Source organism: Miniopterus schreibersii (assembly GCF_964146895.1).
Source record: "Miniopterus schreibersii genome assembly, chromosome: 1".
Taxonomy (NCBI): domain Eukaryota; kingdom Metazoa; phylum Chordata; class Mammalia; order Chiroptera; family Miniopteridae; genus Miniopterus; species Miniopterus schreibersii.
The window spans coordinates 184,060,485-184,080,500 of record NC_138101.1 but is presented as its reverse complement, the minus strand read 5'-3'; the positions used below and the strand labels follow the sequence as shown (position 1 = coordinate 184,080,500).

Below are 20,016 nucleotides of genomic sequence, written 5' to 3'. Positions count from 1 at the left end.
AATTTAAATGCAGGTGAGAGATGAGTAGTTTTGAATTCTGGTCTCAATTTCACTATTGTTGTATACTAGATTAGAGTTTTGAATGTCATTGATTCCCCCCCAAGCTTTATTGAGGTATAATTGTCAAATAAAAATTATATATATTTAAGGTATACAACATAATAATCTGATATTGTGAAATGATTACCACAGTCAAATTAATGAACATATCCATCACCTCACAGTCACCTTTTTTATTTTGTGATGAAAACACTTAAGATCTAAGCAAATTTCAAGTTACAATACAGCATTAACTATAGTCACCACAATGTACATTAGATTCCCCAGAACTCACTCATTGATTTCTTGAACACAAAAAGAAGAGGCTTGAAAAATAACTTCTTGAGTAGTGCTAAGACCTGTATGGTATCCCAGTCTGCAAAAAATCTAGAAGTCCAGAAACTTCTGTTGGGAAAAGAAGGATCCCATACTGCCCTGGTGTAGCACTTTTAGAAGGAGTGAAAGGAATTTGTGTCCTCATGTGGCAGGTGGGGAAAACCTCTAGGTGAGGCTGGTCCCTTTAAGACTCTGAGGCAAGTAATTTGGTAGCTAAGGAGTCATAATGACAATTTTCTTGGGTAGCTCTCCCTGGAAATGTAGTTCTTACCCTGAAGTAATGAGGAGAAGAGCCATCTCCTCACTTGATTGGTGAGAGATCTATGTAAATAGGCTTATAGTTTTTTGGCTTCATTTTCTAAAATCTAGATGCCCCTGCCTAGACAAGGGACCATGATATTTAGTTTGGGCTTTTTCTACTCTGTGGGGGAACACAAAGTTTAGTGAAAGGGAAGAATTTCTTTGAAATGTGGCCCAAGGGTTCAGTCCTATTTCTAAAACAGGAGGAAATGGGAGGGAGGAAGTCCTAGCTCCAGAGCACCTGTGAACTCCATTGCTAACAGAAATGGATCTGCTGAGAGAAGGGCCTGTGGAGGAACGTTACTCTGGATTTTGTTCAGGTTTTTCATGAATCTAGGTATTCTCGATTCATGGATTCATGGGCAGTCAGTGCTTAGGACTTCTCTGGGACTCACACTGGAACAGAGAAGTGGCTGAGAGCTGCAAGTTCAGAACTGGGAGGAGAGAGGTGCTGAAGCCCACCATGAGAGCTTGTGATGGGCACACACGCCCTCCTGCATAGACTCCCTCTTCTTCCAGGACAAGGAGCCACGCTGATTGCTATCTGTCACTGCAGGAGATGCTGGCTTGGATATAGACATGCTAGAGGACCTTAAGTCCCTTAGGTTTGAGAATGGGATTGAAAAGGAAGACCTCTGCTGGCTGTATTTGACGGGTCGTTATCACGCACGTATGATCGAGGCCTGTGCCCATGCAACCTTCTTCTGCAAGCTACTCCATAATTTGAGGTAAGCGAGGTCTCCAGGGTCAGGCAGATGGAGAAAAACCTCACTGCAAAGAATCCAATTTGCATTAACTTTTTATATTGGAGAATAACTTTGGTAAGTGTCTTCCTACCTTTTCCAACCCACAGTCTATTACTCCTGGTCTGAAAACACCAGAGAAAAGCATACGGGGGTCCCTTGGCTGTGGTTCCATAATAAAGCATGGATTGGTGGTGATTTCCTTTCAGTGGGTGGATTGATTAAATGAGAGATTCATTCATCTCTCTATACATTCATTCACTTGTGGAGGTGACCAGCTTGTCTTCCACAGCTACCAATGACTTGTCATTCCATGAAGATGGAGTAAGTTCCTTTTTGTGGGGCTAATAATGGAATGCTCCCTTAAAGGAAAGCCACCTGGGACTTTGGGGGTCCCTATGGCCAGATGATTTGCTTGAAACCAGGAACACTGATTTGCAGAGAAGCTCTCAGTCCAGTCCTGGCTTCTGATATGTTTGTACAATGTGGCTTTAGACACTTAAATAGAAGTCACGTGAGAGCCAGGTACCTAGGACTAAGCTCCCGGATTCTGTAACTCTAGGTTACTCTTGGAGTATTTAACTTACCCCCGCCCCTGCTCCCCAAGTATACTTCTCAATCTACTTTTCTCTAAAATTAGATGAACTCCTTGTTAATGGAACCAGATCTGAATTAAATATTTTATAGAAACAGCATATACCCAAGGAGGCAGGCTGCTCAATGAGTTTGCTGATTGGCTGACTGAGAAGGATGCACGGAACTATTGGTTGAATCCAAGAAGAGTGGTGAGAAGCCGATATGTGAAACCTCTAGGAGGCATTTTATATTTGGAAGGGTCAGACACCAAGAGAATGCTCTCCTTTCAACCAAGAGAAAAGCCTTAAATAGAATGTGGCTTGTGATGCTTATATGGAAGGAGACTCCAAAACTTTACTTTTTATTTATTTTATTTTTTGGAGCTTTAATTTTTAAAAACTCCAATTTTCACAGAAATATGGAACAAATATAAGGTGGTCATGTAACAACATGAAACAATGCCTTAACTATTCTGAGGTCAGACTTTGTTTATCTTGGGCCAAGGGAATACATCCAGAACCAAGAGTACGTGAACCTCTGGAAAGAGAGGGCTCCAATCCTTGACCCTCAGTTTCTCAGATCTAATGCTTTTCCTCATTACGAACCATTTTATTTTATACATCATGTTCGAAAAAAGCTAAGTTACCTGGTTTCCTGGATCTGTGCAGAACTGAAACAGCCAACTAGAAAGAACAGGTGTGTGGTAGGAGACAGGCACGCTCATCCTCATGACAATGAGTGTTGACAGCTGCTTGCACAGGAAGCGGGAGCAGGCCCCCAGCGTCCGGGATTGATGTACAACAGTGGCTGTTCACCACGATGCTACTGAGTCAAAAACTGGTTTAACGTTCAGACCTTGTGTTTAAGAAGGCAGGGAAATGCACAACACATTTAGCAAAAACAGTGTTCATTTAAAAATGTCTTAACCGCGTTTTGGTCCTTTGAAGGGGTGTGCTCTGCTTTCTAGGAAATTCGCTCAGGTAGAACATTTCATGCTCTTAGTGATGCTACACAGTGGCCCATAGTTGGAACGCCTTCTCTGAACTGCGTGAGGGGCCACCAGGCCGCCGTGTGAGCGGTCAGCGCCGAGAGCAGAGGCTGGCGGTCAGGAGGAGCCCGGCCGAGCGTGCACGTATGTGTGTATGCATCTGTGTTCACTCCTCAGAAAAGCACTGCACGAGAAGCACGTTGCCAGATGTCTCTTGATTGGATCACATGCCGACGTTCCTGATGACGATGAGTTAAAAGTGGGCATCATTGGAGGCGGCCACCTGGGGAAGCAGCTGGCCCACGTGCTGCTTCAGCTTGTCCCCATCCCTGTGGAGAGGCTGCAGATCTCCACGCGGAGGCCAGAGACCCTGGGTGAGGAGCCGTGTGCCGTAGAAAGGGGGCTCGGGTGTGGCCTTTAGGTGCTGATGAGGCCCTTGTGGAAGGGTCCCTCGAAAGGGGCATCGTTGGGTGCAGCATGCTCAGTTCTCGGCTTTCTAGCCCGGAGGAAAGCTAGAAAGATGGTTTTTCACTTGTTTCTTGAGACCACTTCTCCGCTTAAATGTTTCACAGCCATTTCTCTCCCTTGTGCTCTTGGTGGTGAGATATCTCTCTGGCTCTTTGATACAGAGAAGCTTTCCAAAGGGAGTTCAAATCTAACTGGACCAGTTAGAGTCTGGTGGGTGTTAGCCAGTTCCAAACATTTGGCCTTACGTTTTTAAAAATAACATTTCCTGAATTTTAAAAAATGTTTTCTATTGATTCCATTTACCAATCTATGGTGGTAGAAGTCAGAACAGTTGCTTCCCAGGGACTGACGAAGAGGCCTGAGGGAACTTTTTGGGGGGGTGCAAATGTTCTAGATCTTGAAAGAGGTATGAGTTACATGGGTGTATGCATTTGTCAGAAACGACCAAACTGTGTACTTTAGATCTGCGTGTTGCGCTGTATGTAAATTATGTGACAAGAGTTGATTTATGTGACAAGAGTTGAGATAAAATAATTGTCTTCCTGTCCCTACAGTTGATGTTCAGGTCCAGCTCCTCTGTACTGTGATCTTTCTGTCTTCCTTTACCCCTCCCAGGTGAGTTCCAGAAACTGGGGATCCGGTGCTTTTACCATAACTCTTTTCTGGTGGGCTGGGCCGACGTGATATTCCTCTGCTGCCTGCCGTCTCAGCTGCCTAATATCTGCTTAGAAATCCACACCAGCTTTCGAAGAGAATGCATTGTGTACAGCTTTGTAGCTGCCATCCCAATACCCAGGTATCTTGCTAGGGGGAGCCCATAATTGGCAGACCTGCTCTGCCTCCTCTGCTGGGGCTCCTACCTGTGGGCGGTGGTCATTCCCAGTAATAAGGTGGAAACAGCATCACCTGCAGGACCCAGCCAGCCTTTTTAATGGTGTCTTCCCCACTTCTCTCCAAACCGCACATGTGGGTGGGACATTTCCTTTGACGTGCAAATGTTTAGAACTGCAACAGAGCATTGTCTCCCAATACTTGCAGCTGACTCGGGTTCCCCTTGTGCATCAGTGAGAAGGGAAACCACTAGTCAACAGCATGAGGAGTGATTGAGAGCATGTTCAGATGTTATTTTTGTGCCCCTAGTGTCTAGGCCAGTGCCTGGCAATTGGTAACATCCAGTGTCTGTTAGGCAGATGGCTAACCAATGCAACTAAGTAAACGCCCTTGGCACTGCCCCACACCTGTGCTGTGCAGGGGTGGGGGCGTATGTTGTTGGGGTTGAATGTGAACTCAGTAAATCATGGGGTTTGTTTCAGTCCTGGCCCTGCACTCCCTATCTCGATGGCTTTCCTTTCAGGTTGAAAAGGCTACTGAACCACAGCAATATCTTGCGGCCTCAGTATCAGTGTGTTGAAGGTTTCGCCAACATCTGGGGGACCAATAAGGAAATCATAACTGCTCTCCAGGATCCTGTGATTCTTCAGGCTACCTGCCCCTACAATCCTGCTGGTAATGACTCACCCTGGTTTTGGCACTCTTAAAAATTACCTTCCCCTCGGCCTGCTGCTGTCTTATTAGATCCCAGTGTGCGCGCCCTGGGTGAGTGTGGGGGAGCACTGTACAGCTAGATACATTCTCAGCCATTTAGGTTTTGAACAGGAACAGCTTCGGTGGCAAAAAGCACTCTTTATTAGGGAAAGCTGAGAAGTCTGAATACTCGACCCTTTAAGAATGAATCGTAAACTGCCAGAGGGGAGAGCCCATTTAAACAGAAAGATTCAGTGTCTGGGACTAAATAGTTTGTGTGTGTGTGTGTTCTGTGTGTTTTAATCTTCACTTGAGGATATGCTTATTGATTTTAGAGAGAGAGGAAGGGAGAGAGAGAGAGACATCGATGTGAGAGAGAACATTGACCAGTTGCCCCCATACACGCTCTGACCAGGGATCAAACCCACAACCCAGATATGTGCCCTGACTGGGAATTGAACCCGCAACTCTTTGGTACACGGGATGATGTTCCCCACCAACTGAGCCACGCTGGCCGGGCTGGGACGAAATGGCTTTCCTCTGGTCTAATTTTTCCCTAGCCCCTTCTTTATTGGCAAGGACCCTTCTAGAAATTCCTAGAGATGCTTTTGCCATTAGCAATGTCCACGTTAGTCATACCTGTCCTACCAGTGGCAAGGTCAGCACATGATACATTATCAAGGTCACTAACAGGGCTCTTGGCCCAGGGAGGGGGAGTGTTTGCTTATCTTGAGGTTCAAGTGACCAACTTGTCTTGGAAAAAAGGTGGCTGTTCACTGCCTGGAGTTTTACTAGGTTCCCTGCAAACATCTTTGGGGGTGCTAACTGGTCTTTCCCTTATCATTGATGCGTAGGAGGAATAATCCTCAATATCAAGTGGTTGGAGGGAGTGTTCTATGCGGCCCTCAACGTCTGCACGGCCAAGTCCCTGCCGCACCAACAAGTGCTGCAGCTTCTGAATGAGCTGTTCCTCTCGGCGCACTTTGAGGACTGTGGGAAAGACGGAGCATCTTGCCCAAAATTCCAATTACAGGACTTTATCAGCAAAGAGTATGCCAAGAAGCTGCCTCACAGAAGGTAAGGCGTGACGGCTGGCCGGGCTCATTTCTTTACACTGTTGTCTGGGGGACTTTCTTTTTTCCTGTCCTGTTATCTTTGAAAATTTATAAAAAGAATACATTCTTGTAAAAAATCCAACTAGTAGAAGAGTGGAAAGTCCTCCTTTGCTCCCCAAGCACCACTTCATAGACTTAACCTCTGACGGATTTTATTTCTTTTTATATATGCATTTACAAATATATTTATACTGTCACTATATTAAAGTGTGGCCATCTATGTCTATATACACACTTTAGGAACATGGGGACTCTATATGCTGTATTTCCACTTACTGTGTCATGGGCACGTTCTCTGTTGGTACCATATCTATTTCATGAATGAGCAACTGCACCGGCACCCAACTGATGCATTTCCATTCATTCATCCGATTTCCCTTGATGGCGCTGTCTCCTCCCTGCCCCAACTTTTACATAAAGGGCTGCACTGAACACTCTTGTACTTGTTTTGTGCACTTGTACCCGTATTTCTGTTGGATGAAAAGCTAGAATAGTATTTCTGGGTTAGAGATGACATATATTTCATGTGTGTGGGCATTTCCAAATTGCATGTAGAAAACATGTTTATTTTTATTTCCACTGGTAGTGTACGAGAGTGCCACTGCCCTATAGCTTCACAGCTATAAGATCAATCTGTTTAATCTTTGATAATCGAATAGGAAAAATTGCCGCCCTTGCCACAGTGCCCTCTTGTCACTAAATTCGCTGGACACTTTCAAACCCTTTTCCCCTTGGACTGTTGAGCGTGCATGCCCTCCTCAGAGCAGTCTCTTCTTGGGGCTTTCCTGACACCCTCCCCTTGCCGTTTTCTTCTGGTCTCTCCAGCCCCTCCTTTGCTAGCTTCTCTTCAGCCCCACCCTTTAATCTGGGAGTTTTCAGGGCTCTGTCCTGGGCCTTTCTTGTCTTTCTACACTTAGTTCCTGAGTATTTTCCACTTTGGGAACTTAGATTGCCAACTTTACACTGGCACCCCTGAGCCTGTACCTCTAGCCTAGACGTCAGTTTTGCACCCAGATTTGTTCACACTCACCCGCCTCCACTCCTACGAGACGTGGCCAAAAGCATATCTGCTCTCAGGCCTGCTCTTCCAGTGTTTCTTTACCAGCGTTCAAGCCAGACTCCTGGAAGTAATCCTTGATTCCTCCCTCTAATTAATCACCATTGGCATGTGATACACTTTCTGTTTGGGGATTTCCCTTCCCCATTAACCTGGGATTCCCTCCACTGCTTTCTTATTTTGGATCTTTTCCTGGCTCTCTCTTCCTCTGGCCTGGCTTACTCCTTCCTTGGGGTGGATCAGGCCCTCCTCCAGTAGCTTCCTTAGAAAAGCAGGCATAGGAAGTAATTGTTAGAGACTATGTCTGAAAATGCTTTTATTCTAACCTAATATTTTATTGAGAACATAGCTAGGCATAGAATTCTAGATTAGAAATAACTTTCCCTCAGAATTTTGAAGGCATTGCTCCATTGTCTTTCAGATTTATTATTATTATTTTTAAATGTCTTTATTGATTTCAGAGAGAGGAAAGGAGAGGGAGAGAGAGAGATAGAAACATCAATGGTGACAGTCATTGATCAGCTGCCTCCTGCGCGCCCCCTGTTGGGGATCGAGCCCGCAACCCAGGCATGTGTCCTGACCGGGAATCGAACCTCAATCTCTTGGATCCTAGGTCGACGCTCAACCACTGAGCCACGCCAGCCGGGCGGTCCTTCAGCTTTAGAGTTCCTCCTCTTTCTTCCATTTCCTCATTTTTTTGTTAAGAGGATATTTGAGATATTTCCCGTTCCTAATGTCCACGACCCTCTTGTGTGTCTCTTTCTAAATTCAAGGAAAACACTGGGAAGGATGTCAGCATCACTATCACAGTCATTCTCTAATTATCAGCGCCTCTCAAGACGCACTTAGAGAAATGTACCTACGAACCATTAAATCCACATATTGAGTAGTTTCAGCTGCATTTTTAATTTAACTATGAATTTGAATTAGTTTGATATAGAAAATGAAGAACCTCATTGCCAAGTGGAGGAAACCTTTCTTTAAAAAAAAAAAAAATTGATTCTAGAGAGAGAGGGAGAGAGCGAGAGAAAAACACTGATCGGTTGCCTCCCGCACAGGATGACACTCCAACCAACAGCCCCGTTGGTCAGGGCAGAGAACTTGAACGGGAATGTGTACAGCCACATCGGACGTACTCATCAGACAGAAAAGTAACAGCATTTTTCCCACCCCAGGCCTCTCCCCTGGTTTGATCTGACCACCGTGCAACTCTGGGAAACGCCCTTGAGCCAGCATCTCTTAACCAGCACTGCCCTCCAGGACCACCTCATCCACCTGTATTGTAACGAATTTGGCATCACGCTGACCAAAGAACATCAGCCAGTGGTTTCCACGCGCTCTCCATCCCTGTGAGAGGAGACCTCAGGACCCAGGAGTCTTTCTCCCTCTACACGGCTGTGCCCTGATCACCACAACTGACGGTGGGGAGTCATGTGACTGTACGGTGTTTGCCATATGTTAGCCACTAAGGAATTAGAAAATTGTACTGATGGCTCTTTAAAATGTAGACAAAACAAGAGGTCCTTTGCATCGGTATATATGTGTATCTCTGGCATTGTGTGTGTGCATTTAAAAAGTATATATATATTTAGTGATTTCAGAGAGAGGAAAGGAGAGGGGGAGAGAGTTGAAACATCAATGATGAGAGAGTCATTATTGATCGGCTGCCACCTGCACCCCCTTGCTGGGGATCGAGCCCGCAATCTGGGCATGTGCCCTGACCGGGAGTCGAACCACAATCTCCTGGATCATAGGTCGATGCTCAACTGCTGAGCCACGCCTGGCCAGGCTGTGTGTGCATTTTAAAAAAAATCTTTATTGTTGAAAGTATTACAGATGTCCCCTTTTCCCCCATTGATCCCTTCTGCCCCGCCCCAGGCCTTCACCACACTACTGCCTGTGTCCATGGGTTATGCATGTATGCATGTAAATTCTTTGGTTCATCTCTCCCCCACTCCCCACCCCCACCTTCCCTCTGAGATTCATCAGTCTGTATCTGGCTTTTGGAAGTAAACGGATGAAACTGCATAACCTGACAGTTAAGTAAGCTGCTTCCCCATGAGAGCCTTATTAATACAAATTATATTTCTTGTAAAAGCTAAATTTAAGAAGGTATAATGTCATTATTAGCTTCTTTTCCTGTATCGGTATGAAGCTGACAAATGATACAGCTTGACTTTCCTACCATTTTAGATAGAGAAGTAAACTGTGTGGTAAACAATTATGACTCATTTCATGCTTATTTCAGCTATATGTGACTCTTTTGGTACTATCTTATTTAAAGCTGTTCCCATGTAAAGCATTTTAAACCATAGAAACATTTTTTAAAATAGCTGGCAAACGTTTATATTCAATGGCTAAAAATAATTTTGTAAAATATAGATCTTATTTCTATAGTGCAACTTTATTTCCTTTATGTTTGGCAAATACTTTATGTCAATTATAATACAGCAGGGAACAGCAGCAGCAAGTTGAGAAAGGGGAACAGAAACACTGCATGCTAACTGCTGAAGTGCTTTTGAACAAAACCACTCACTCCATAAGTAAACCACCGTGTCCTAGGTTAATCGCATTTTTCGTTTTTGCATCGTTATGAGTCAGGCAAACTCAATGGTATTGAATGGTTTGAGGTGAAATTTTGTTAGTTCAATTTGGGAAAAAATTAGGCTCATCACCAAATATTGACACTCGGTGTGAATGCTAACTTGAGGCACTGTTCCTTCTCTCAGTAGGAAAAAAAAAAGAAATGTATTCCTTTGGATAGTCATTCAGGTGTGGGGAACTGGATAGGATGCACCATTGCCCTTCTGGATTATCATGGCCCTGTAGTGGTTTTTAGGATTCAGAAGTGAGACTGGGAAGAAAAAGAGCAGTTAAATCTATACAACTAGAGAGGAACTGGAGTTATTAAAGCAACAAGGAGTATTTTGTAATTTCTTTTGAGCAGTCCAGTCATGGGTAGACTCTGGCCTGAATTTCATTTTATAAAGGTCTGGCAGCTACCACATAAAAGAGCCTTCAAACAAACCCCAGACCCTAGTTCATAAGGGTACTTCCATAAGCCATGCTGTTTGTAAGGATAGATACAAACCTAAAATAGATTTAAAAAATACTCCTCTGATGCTGAAAGGGAAAGAGCTTCCCCTTTCCTTTTTCTTAAAATATTTTCTTCAGAAAACTTATAACATAAATCCTTTTTCTCTGTTTTTGAGATGTATGTAAATATTTTTAAAAGCTTAATAAGCCTTCTGACAGTTTTATATCGCAGGACTGACTTTCTGGGAGGCCTTGGGACCATCTCTCAAATGTGAGCATGCAGGAGGACAGCACCTGGTCTCCCTGAATCTGTGGGAGTTTAGCCCAAGTGCCTGGCTCCAAGTAATCACTTCCTGTTTGTCAGAGAGGTGGGAGAAGTTTTTACTATTGGATAAGGACAGTTAACACGTATGTAACGGATTGTGTCTGCCTGCCTACATAAAAGGGTGAGGTTTCCTTGTCTTTGCAGTCTCTTTAGCGGCTTGCCTGTGATGTGCATCACAGTCTGATTTAATGCTCATTCAATAATAAAATTGTTTCTTTCTTATTTATTGATTGATATTTTAGAGAGAGGAAGGGGGGGGAGAGAGAGAGAGAAACATTTGTTGTTCCACTTGTTTATGCACTTACTGGCTGCTTCCTGTCTGTGCCCTGACCAGGGATCAAACCCCCAACCTTGGCATGTCGGGAGGCTGCTGCAACCAACTGACCTGCCCGGCCAGGGCGCTCCCCACCCTTGTTTTAACGAGAGGCTAAACTGAAACACAAACACCAGGAAGGTGCTGTGAGCTGACGACAGAACTAGGAATAGGGCCAGGAGTTCCAACTCTGACCTCTAATGAAGAGGGGGAAAAGGAACCCCAAAAGACCACATCTCTTCCCCCAAGTCATTCCGTTTGAGCTTTCAAGCTAAGTGAGATGGCTTTTTCCTGTGGCTCAGTGTAATATAACCCCTCATTCTCATTAGGGGCAGGTATTTGTGGCTCATAGTCTTGTAATCCTGCTGTTTGCACAAATTCAGGTAAGGTCAAGGAATCAGATTTTACCCCTGTATGACCTTTTTGCTCTAAAAATAAGCCTATATTGTCCCTATAGGGAAGACAGATGGTGCGGTTAAATAATGGTTCTTCAATTCCCAGTAGCTCCCGCGTGTGCCGAGAAATTACCTGAAATACAAGGATAATTTTTTAATGGTACTAGCCTGAAAACACAACTAAATCAAAGCTGTTTTACTTACTTTCCTAGGCCTCTTGAATGCTAACCCCTTAAGTTATTTCTATGGGAAAATAAAATAATAACACTGAAAGGCTTACTAGCTTGGCCTTATCAAAACAAAGTTCTTAAGAGAAACATAACATTACTTATCTTTTTTATTTTTATTTTTTTTACTTATTTATTTTTTTAAACATATCTTTATTGATTTCAGAGAGAGGAAAGGAGGGGGAGAGAGAGAGATAGAAACATCAATGATGAGAGAGTCATTGATCGGCTGCCTAGCCCGCAACCTGGGCATGTGCCCTGACCAGGAATCGAACCCCGATCTCCTGGATCCTAGGTCAATGCTCATCCGCTGAGCCACGCCTGGCCAGGCAACTTATCTTTTTTAAAAGTCCCATTTAAAGGTGTTTCTAGGCCCTTGCATCAGATGGCCATGGATGGGTTCATTTCTTTCTTTTAGCTTAGCAACCTGACCAACCATGTGAGCAAATAATATGTTTAGATTAGGAGCCATGACTCTCTCTGGGAAGGTTAATAAATAACTTGTCTATAAGGAGCTCAGTTAATCTGCAACTAAAAAACAATTATTACACAAATAGTTATTTGATGTGTGAGACTAAAAATAAATCTTAAACACTAAAAAGCAGATATGGAAGTTCCAGCTGTTTTGTAAGTACCTATACTTGTTTGTATATTCGTTTAAAGCATCTTTTTATCACAATTTTCAGTGTTTCTAAAACATAATCTGTATTCATTGAGCACTATGCCGCTTGATATCCTAGATTAAGCTGTGACTGCATTTTCAAATTTTAGTTTTAATCATTGGTCTATTATTAACTCTGCTATTTGCTTCATATCCTGCATCTGGATGAGACTCTCATCCATGAAACTGCTGCTAGAACACAGCCAAAGGAGTATGTGTAATCGATATTTTTCTTTTTCTTAGTTTAAAACTACTGGCCATATTTACAAGACCATAAAATTCATGGCACAGGCAACTCTAAAACTGACACAAAACTGCCCATTAGCCATGTATTTTAGATAGGAAAGATATCTCTCTTCTTGAATCTTACTTGAATTGGTTTTGTTAGGATCCTGGAGATGGTTTGTGGGTAAAAGAGAGTCTACAAAGTTGATTTGCATTTCAAGTGGGAATGCTAATTGAGGTCTGTAGCAAGGTTTCTAGATTATCACAGGTGGCTCTTAAGAGTTCTCATTTATAACTGATGGTGCTATAGTGAGCACCTTGCCTGGTCAGCACCTCACCCTGACTTCTTTTGAATATCCCTTACCTGAGGAGGTTATTGTACAGACTCACTGAGGTTTACACACGGTGCCCCTGGGAGAGGCTTTGTAGTCATTCACTATTAACCAAAAGAGCTATGTGCCTGTTGTAGGCCAACAAAGTCCAGTACTGTTTAATATTCTAATGTAGAAATTGAAAACAGTTACATGTGGAATCAAGAAATATAATCCAACCACCCCTCCTCTAATTCAGTGATTCTTAAGGTATGTCTGAGGTTCCCTGATGGACCCTGAGGGACCGCTGATGGACTATAAAGTAATCTAAAACTGTGAGTTCTTTCTTTAATTCTGATAACAAGCAATATACTTTCTTTTTGCCTAAGACATAGAACAACTTACTTGTAACTTACTTGAGTTAATAAGGATTATTAAAACTATTCAGGAAGATTAATATTAGAGTTTTCTAAGGATTCTTAATTCCATATTCTAGGATGGCTGCTCATACTCAATGGTTGGTGTCACTGCAGAGCACCTACCTCACATGGTCTTGAGTGGGTATTTGTATCTTCTATAGTTTTCAAGAAGATTCTATTATTAGTATGTCATCATTGTATCTTGTGTTGATCATGATTTTCAAAGGCTGCTATTTTTGCTTTATTTTTAACTACTGATGATCTTGCTCCATCATTATCAATTTATTACACACTGCTTAGCCACCTTATTGGAGCGATGCACATTTGCTTGATAGAAACCTATGATTTACTTTAATTAAATCCAAAGACATAATTGTTGTGGTTCAAATATGAATCATCTATCTATACCACCATTATTAAAACAGATGTATAGTTTCCTTAAAATCTGCTTGTTGATTCATACAACAATATGGATTAATTTAAATTCAATTTGTTAACAGAAAGAAGCCAGAGTCAAAGGCTACATATTATTTGATTCCGTCTATGTGACATTCTAGAAAAGTCAAAACTAAAGGGACAAAAAACATACTAGTGGTTGCCAGGGACTGGGGCAGAGAGATGGGCTGACTACAGAGGGGACGTGGGAAATATCAGGGTGAGAGGATTTTTCTGGATACATGCATTTGTCGAAACCCATAGAACTGTACACTACAAAGAGTGACTTTATGCAAGTTTTTAAAAAGCCAGGATGTTTTGGTAATCCATGATGGGATATAGGCTGTGGACAAATGAATCTAACTATATGACAAAGTAAGACATAATGTCATTGAAGCAGGTAGGGACAAAAAGAGCTGACTTTGAAAAATGGTGCTCTGTCTAGGTAGTTAGTATAAGGCTAAAGACAAAAATGACTACACAAACACTGCGCTCCATTCGGTAACTGTGTTTCTCATAGGATACGTGTCTATGGCTAAGGAGAGCCAGGGTTCTCACTGCCAGAGAAGATGCTTTAAAAAAGCAAAGAGGAACAGGGGATAAGAAGGACGAGAGGCTACAATAAACCCTGTGGTGTTGGGCGAGAGTCAGAGGTATCAGTGTGAGCGCACAGTGCCGGAAAGTTGGGGGGGGCTGGGCATGTCAAAAGTACACAAGAGCCAATGTGAAAAAACTCCCAAGTGGGGGAGAAGGGACAATTAAGCAAAGACAAGTTCCTGTTTTAAATTTTTTATTTATTGATTTGAGAGAGAGAGAGGAAGGGAGAGAGTGAGAGAGAGAAACACTGATTTGTTGTTCCACTTGTTTATGCATCATTGGTTGCTTCTTGTAGGAGCCCTGACCGGGGATCAAACCCACAACATTGACATATCAGGACGATGCTCTACCCAACTGAGCTACCTGGCCAGGGCTTATAGAAGGTTCCTTAAGATGAGTTCCAATTAAACATGGAAGGAATGAGGGAAATAGAAAAATCATCATTAGAACAACACAGCAATGACTGCTGCAGGCAAAGCCCATCGATGAATGCTAAAATTAGTGGGCAAAACTTGAAGGAGAAACAGGGTATTTCCACAGCCTCAAACTATGTCCTTTATTACAGTGGTAGTTTTACTCTATGTCATAAACTCTCTGATACTACTCCCTCCAGGAGGTGGAGCTTAATTTTCTTCTCTTTGAGTGTGGGGTGGATTTAGTAATTCACTTCTAATGAACAGAATATGAAAGGGAAACACTAACTTTACAGTGAAGAAACCTGGAAGATACATCTCCTATAATAAGTTGTGTTGATGTCATGTACTGTTTGATCTTATGAGATGAGAAGGGCTCATCACCTCTGTGATAGCCTCCCCCCAAAAGCGTAACCTCATGGGAAACATGAGACAAACTAAAATACCTGACCACTACTCTTCAAAGTGTTGAGATCATGTAAAACAAAGAAAGATCAAGAAGCTGTCACATATTGGAGGAGACCAAGAAACATGACAGCTAAATCCAAGGTTGTATCCCTCATTGGATCGTGGAACAACAAAAAGGACATCAGTGGAAAACTTTCAGAAATCTGAATAAAGACTGTAGCTTGTTTAATCATGCTGTACTGATGTTAATTTTTTAGTTTTGACAAAAGGACCATGGTTACATAAGATGTTAACATTAGGGAAAACTGGGTGAAAAGTATACAGGAGCTCTCTGTATTATCTTTGCAACTCTTAGGTAAAACTAAATTATTTGAAAATTAAAAGTTAAAAAACTATTTTTGTCTAGTGGTAATTTATGACACATTGTTATGAATATTTGCTGTTTAGCCCTAGCTGGTTTGGCTCAGTGGTTAGAGCATCGGCCCGTGGACAGAAGGGACCTGGGCTCGGTTTCAGCCAAGGGCAAGTACCTCAAGTTGCAGGCTTGATCTCCAGCCCTGGCCGGGGTGCATGTGGGAGGCAACCAATCGATGTGTCTGACATCGATGTTTCTCTCTGTCTCTCTCTCTTTCTCTCTCTCTCTTGTGCTCTGAAAAGCAATGGGAAAAATATTCTCCGTGAGGATTTAAAAAAAAAAAAAAAAAAAGTTTGCAACAAGGCAAGAGTAGTAAAATTGCTGAGATATTATAAAGCTTATATGGCTATACTTTGTAATATAAAATCTTGCATACAAAAGGAATAAGCAATTCATCTATGTTCTACGAATATTTATCACAGAGTTCTTTTATTCACTTGATGGAGAGATGTTTAAAATATTTTGAGAATTATATTCTGAGAGAGAAAGCTGAGGCCCTGGCCAAGTTGCTCAGTTGGTTAGAGCGTCATCCTGACACACCAAGATTGTGGGTTTGATCTCCGGTCAGGGCACATACTAGAAGAAACCAATGCATACATAAATAAGTGGAACAACAAATCGATGTTTCTCTCTCTCCCTCCCTCCGTCTCTCCCTCCTTCCCTCTCTTTCTCTCAAAACCAATCAGTAAATAAAAAAGGGAGAAAGCTGAAATCCATATAATGCTACCTTATCTAGCTTGTCCCTAGAATAAGACTGGCTTTCTTACCCCCTTTACCAAGGTAATGTATCACTACAAATGGGAAAGACAGGATGATGGTTTCTAGAGCTCCTCTGGCCAGGTGAAAAGAAGAATCCATGTTTCTTTCCTTCTGCACTCCTCACCAGTCTCATCTATACATTTACCTTTTCTCTGTCCTCTCAGTGTATTGTAGGAAGGGCAAGAGAAAGGTGAGTCATTTCTGCAGGTGAATCATGTAACTGTAAAATTAAGGAAGTTGAAGAGAATAGAAACTGGCCATAAATTAAGAATAAGGCTTGTAAATGGGGTGCACAGTTCAAATGTAGCTCAGTTTCTTAGCAGCATGTCCAGAATTCTGCACCCTCAAGCAACCTGCTCTTCCCCCACTCCTCCCCCTTTCCCAAAGCCCATGGCTGGGAGAGAGCACAAAAAGATAACCTCACTGCTTTGGGCTTAAATATGCTTAGTATACCTGTAAGGAAGGTAACTATGGCCTAAGTTCAGGTACAATCTCTAAAAAGTTACCTAAGTCATAGTATATAATTAGCTTTTGTATGTGGACCTAAGTGTCAAGCAAAGCTTTCCTAATATACCTGTCAATGTCTTCATCTTTGTTTTACTCTAGTGACCTCAAGGGGTGGCCACATTTGTCTGGTGACTTTGATAATAAGTATTCCAATGTTTGCTTGTTCAAACTTCTCGGGATGTAAGAATAGACCACTGTGAGCCTGGGGTCTGGGAGTTTAACAACACGACTGACAGAAATAGGAGTCCGGGGAGAAGAAAAGGAGATTGGCTGGAAGACAGACGGTAGCCCTGTTACAGTGCTCTGTGGGCAACCGGATGCACAACTCACCTTCATGTCCTCAAAATCTGTTATCCCCACCTGAGGGAGGTTTGAGCAGTTTACATGGATGAGTTTTCGGCCGCTGATGAAGTTTGTGGTAAAACACTCCTGTCAGTACAATGAGAACATCACTCAAAAGATGTACAGTAAAAGGAAGGAAAGGAGGGAGGGAGGGAGGGAGGGAGGGAAGGAGGGAGGGAATAAATCATCTTTTCCATTCTATACTGAGCAAGTTTTAAATTTAATTTTAAATTAAGTTTAAATTTAGTAATAATCCCACATATTTTCCATGTAAGCTTTTGATAAAATTTCATACTGTTCCTTACAATTTTTTGGCATGATACAACCAGTAGTTCTTTCACGCCTCAATTACATGGGGTTACAAAAGATTCCAGATCTTGTGGTGTTTTGTGGTAGCCTAAGAACATAGTTGACATTAATGAAATAAAAGGATTCACTCTATCTTTTAAATAAAACTATTTTGGTTAATTGGCTATTTAAATCAGTATTGTTAGGTACTCATGATACATATGACATATTTGAGACACTTAAGAGTAATAGTGCAAGTTCAAGTTAGGGAGCTAAAATAGCTTCACAAAGTACCATAAAGTCTACCTTGGATGAAATCTATTTAAAAGTTTTCTATGAAAAGAGGCCTATATAAATGTCTTGGTCTTTATTCAAGGATCACAGAGAAGTGAAGTGGCTGCGATGAAGACGAAAAACATACAAACATGACCCTCCCTCCCTGTCCCCAAATCCAAATATACATCAGTGGAAAGGCCAAAACTAAAATCCAAGTTACCTCTAACATAGCCCAGGGCATTTCTATAATCCTTCTAGTCAGGAAGAGGCAAGAGCTCAGGTAAGGCAGAGGAACAAGAGGTAGATGGATGAGAATATTCCAGAAAATGTTACTTTTGTATACCTGGTACTGAGGAAAGCCTAACTTGCTAATCCACTTCGCAACTTCTTCTGGGCTCCATTTAAGACACTCAAATTGTAGCTTAGTCCTTTCCTCTGTCTGGGTTTCTTTATCACAAGGTACCAGTTCCATCAACTTTAGGGGCAAGTCTACATCTTTTTCACTAATGGAATTTCTTAAGTCCCTCTGAGACTCTGAGGGAGGTGAGTAGAAGTCATTACTGGAATCAGTGAAGTCACCCGGTATTGGGGGTTCTTCTGGGAACTCATCACCTATATTTTCCGAGCCTACTTCTCTTACTGTGAAAGAGGCTAACGAAGAGTCTTCCACAACTTTTTCAGTTTCTTGTATGAACAACTTTCTTGTTTGATAGTCAGAATTCTCTGGCCTGTCTTTGTCTACAAAATGCTTAAATTTGATTCGCTCCGGCCTATCTTCCTTGGTAAATTCTTCCTGTGCCTCTTGTCTAAGCAGTGGTTTGGCTTTACCGGGTAACTCTAAATCTTTTTCCTTAGTTGGCTCTGTTTGTGTCCTCTCTTGAACCTCTGGTCTCATTTTCTGTAGTGGCACCTGGCCCGTGTTCTCAGTTGATTTTCTCTGTGTCTTTGGTTCTTCCTTTGGAAACCCAGGCGTAGTCTGTTCTGGAGGCTCTAGATCTTTCTCTTCAGTTGACTCTCTTAGTGTGTCCCCTGACTTGGACTTCTGTGGTGGTGCTAGTCCTATCTCCATAGTTGATTTTCTCTGCTTATTTTTTTGAACTGTTGCTTCAGTATCTTCTGGTGGTTCTAGAACTTTCTCCACAGTTGACTTTCTTTGTGTCTCCTCTTGAATTTCTGGTTTTGTCTTTTCTGATGACTCTAGGCCTCTTTTCTCAATTAGTTTTCTTGATTTTTCCTCAGGAAACTCTGATTTGATCTCTTCTACTGGCTCTGGAACCTCGCCCTTGGTTGCCTTTCTTCCTGTCCCCTCAGTAAACTTACTTGGTTTCTGGTCTGGAAACTCTGGTTTAGTCTGCTCAGGTTGCTCGGTCCCTTTCTCCTCAGTTGGTTTTCTTGCTGTCTCCTCTGCAACCCCTGGCTTAGTGTCTTCTGGAGGCTCTAGACCTGCCTCCTCACCAGATTTTCTTGGTTTCTCCTTTGGAAACTCCAGTTTGGTCAGCTCCGATGGCTCTGGCCTGTTCTCCTCAGATGACTTTCTTTGTGTCTCTTCTGGAAACTCTGGAGTGGCCATCTTTGGTGGCTGTAGATCTCTCTCTCCAATTGATTTTCTTGGCTTCTTACTTGGAAATTCAGGCTGGGCCTGTTCTGGAGGTTCTAGACTGGACTCTTCATTTTGCTCTCTAAGTAATTCCTCTGGAAACCCTCCTTTGATCTCCTTTAGTAACTCCAGTCTTGTCTTGTTGGCTGCGGCTCTTGGAGCCTCAGACTCGGTTTCCTTTGGTAGCTCCAGATGTGTTTCCTGAGCTAACTCTACGACTACATCCTCGGTAACATCTGCTTTGGCCTCTTCGGATGGCTCTAGGTCTGGGTCCTCCGGCTTTTCATCCATAGTGACCGCCAAATCCTTGAGAAACTCTATCATCTCTCTAGTTACCTCTGACATTACCTTTTGGGGTATCCCTGTCTCAATCTCGCTTGAAAGGTCTGCCTCTGATTTCTTGGAAAGCTCTCCCTCGAACATCCAGGTTGGTTTTAGGTGTGGGTGCATGCTCTTAGCGCTCGCCGGCGTCCGGTCTTTCAAATTCTCTTCCTGCGCCTCTGGCTGTGGCTCTTGGTCAGTCTTTTCAGGTAGCTCCGGGTCTGCCTCTGCCGTGATGTCTGGTTCGGCATCTTCGGCTATTTGAAGAGGCCCAGGCCCCAGATCTTCACCTTTCCGGGGGCCAGAACCGTCCTCTTCTGGGGCTTCAGCCATGACGCAGATCAGCGAGGCGCCCAGGCCTCCTAGCAACCCCGACTTCCGATAGCGTCTCTATGGATACCACGATTTCCGGCCGGGTCTTCCGGGCTCTTCCCGGGTTTTGTTTGTTCTTGGCGCTCTCTGACTTTAAAAACCTGCAGTCAGAAGCGCGCAGTAGCCTCCCCGGGTCGAGGTCCGCGTCCCCCCGCGTCCGCGCCGCCAGCCCCCGCTGGCAGAGCTCTGGCGGCCGCCGCGGGCCGCGCGCTGCCCCTTCCGGCCGCC

The 20,016-nt window shown here is 43.1% G+C and overlaps 2 protein-coding genes across 3 annotated transcripts; one reads left to right on the top strand and one right to left on the bottom strand.

Annotated features, from left to right (window-relative positions):
- Positions 1-1,254: 1,254 nt before the first annotated feature.
- NOXRED1 (NADP dependent oxidoreductase domain containing 1) lies at positions 1,255-9,369 on the top strand (the record flags this gene model as incomplete). The annotated part of the gene is made up of 6 exons (XM_081151116.1): positions 1,255-1,403; positions 3,160-3,356; positions 4,066-4,246; positions 4,805-4,956; positions 5,829-6,051; positions 8,322-9,369. 6 exons carry the CDS (start codon positions 1,255-1,257, stop codon positions 8,497-8,499), a joined length of 1,080 nt encoding a protein of 359 aa, XP_081007242.1. The 3' UTR covers positions 8,500-9,369.
- SAMD15 (sterile alpha motif domain containing 15) lies at positions 8,659-20,013 on the bottom strand. Of its 2 annotated transcripts, none has more exons than XM_081151090.1 (3): positions 17,842-20,013; positions 16,923-17,021; positions 8,659-11,348 (listed from the first exon to the last, which is right to left on the bottom strand). In XM_081151090.1, exons 1-3 carry the CDS (start codon positions 19,747-19,749, stop codon positions 11,070-11,072), a joined length of 2,286 nt encoding a protein of 761 aa, XP_081007216.1. In that variant the 5' UTR covers positions 19,750-20,013; the 3' UTR covers positions 8,659-11,069. The 2 variants fall into 2 exon arrangements, with proteins under 2 accessions (XP_081007216.1, XP_081007215.1); XM_081151089.1 differs by having other exon boundaries at positions 17,719-19,758.
- Between the last annotated feature and the right edge of the window lie 3 nt (positions 20,014-20,016).

Bases quoted from the DNA above. Each gene is read 5' to 3' on its own strand.
- SAMD15 (XM_081151089.1), bottom strand. From the start codon at position 19,749: ATGGCTGAAGCCCCAGAAGAGGACGGTTCTGGCCCCCGGAAAGGTGAA. The intron at 17,022-17,718 runs GTAACTTGGATT...TTGTACTGACAG, and splicing joins TGCCCTGGGCTATGTTAGAG to GAGTGTTTTACCACAAACTT. The intron at 11,349-16,922 runs GTGAGTTGTGCA...CTTGTATTTCAG, and splicing joins CAGATTTTGAGGACATGAAG to GTAATTTCTCGGCACACGCG.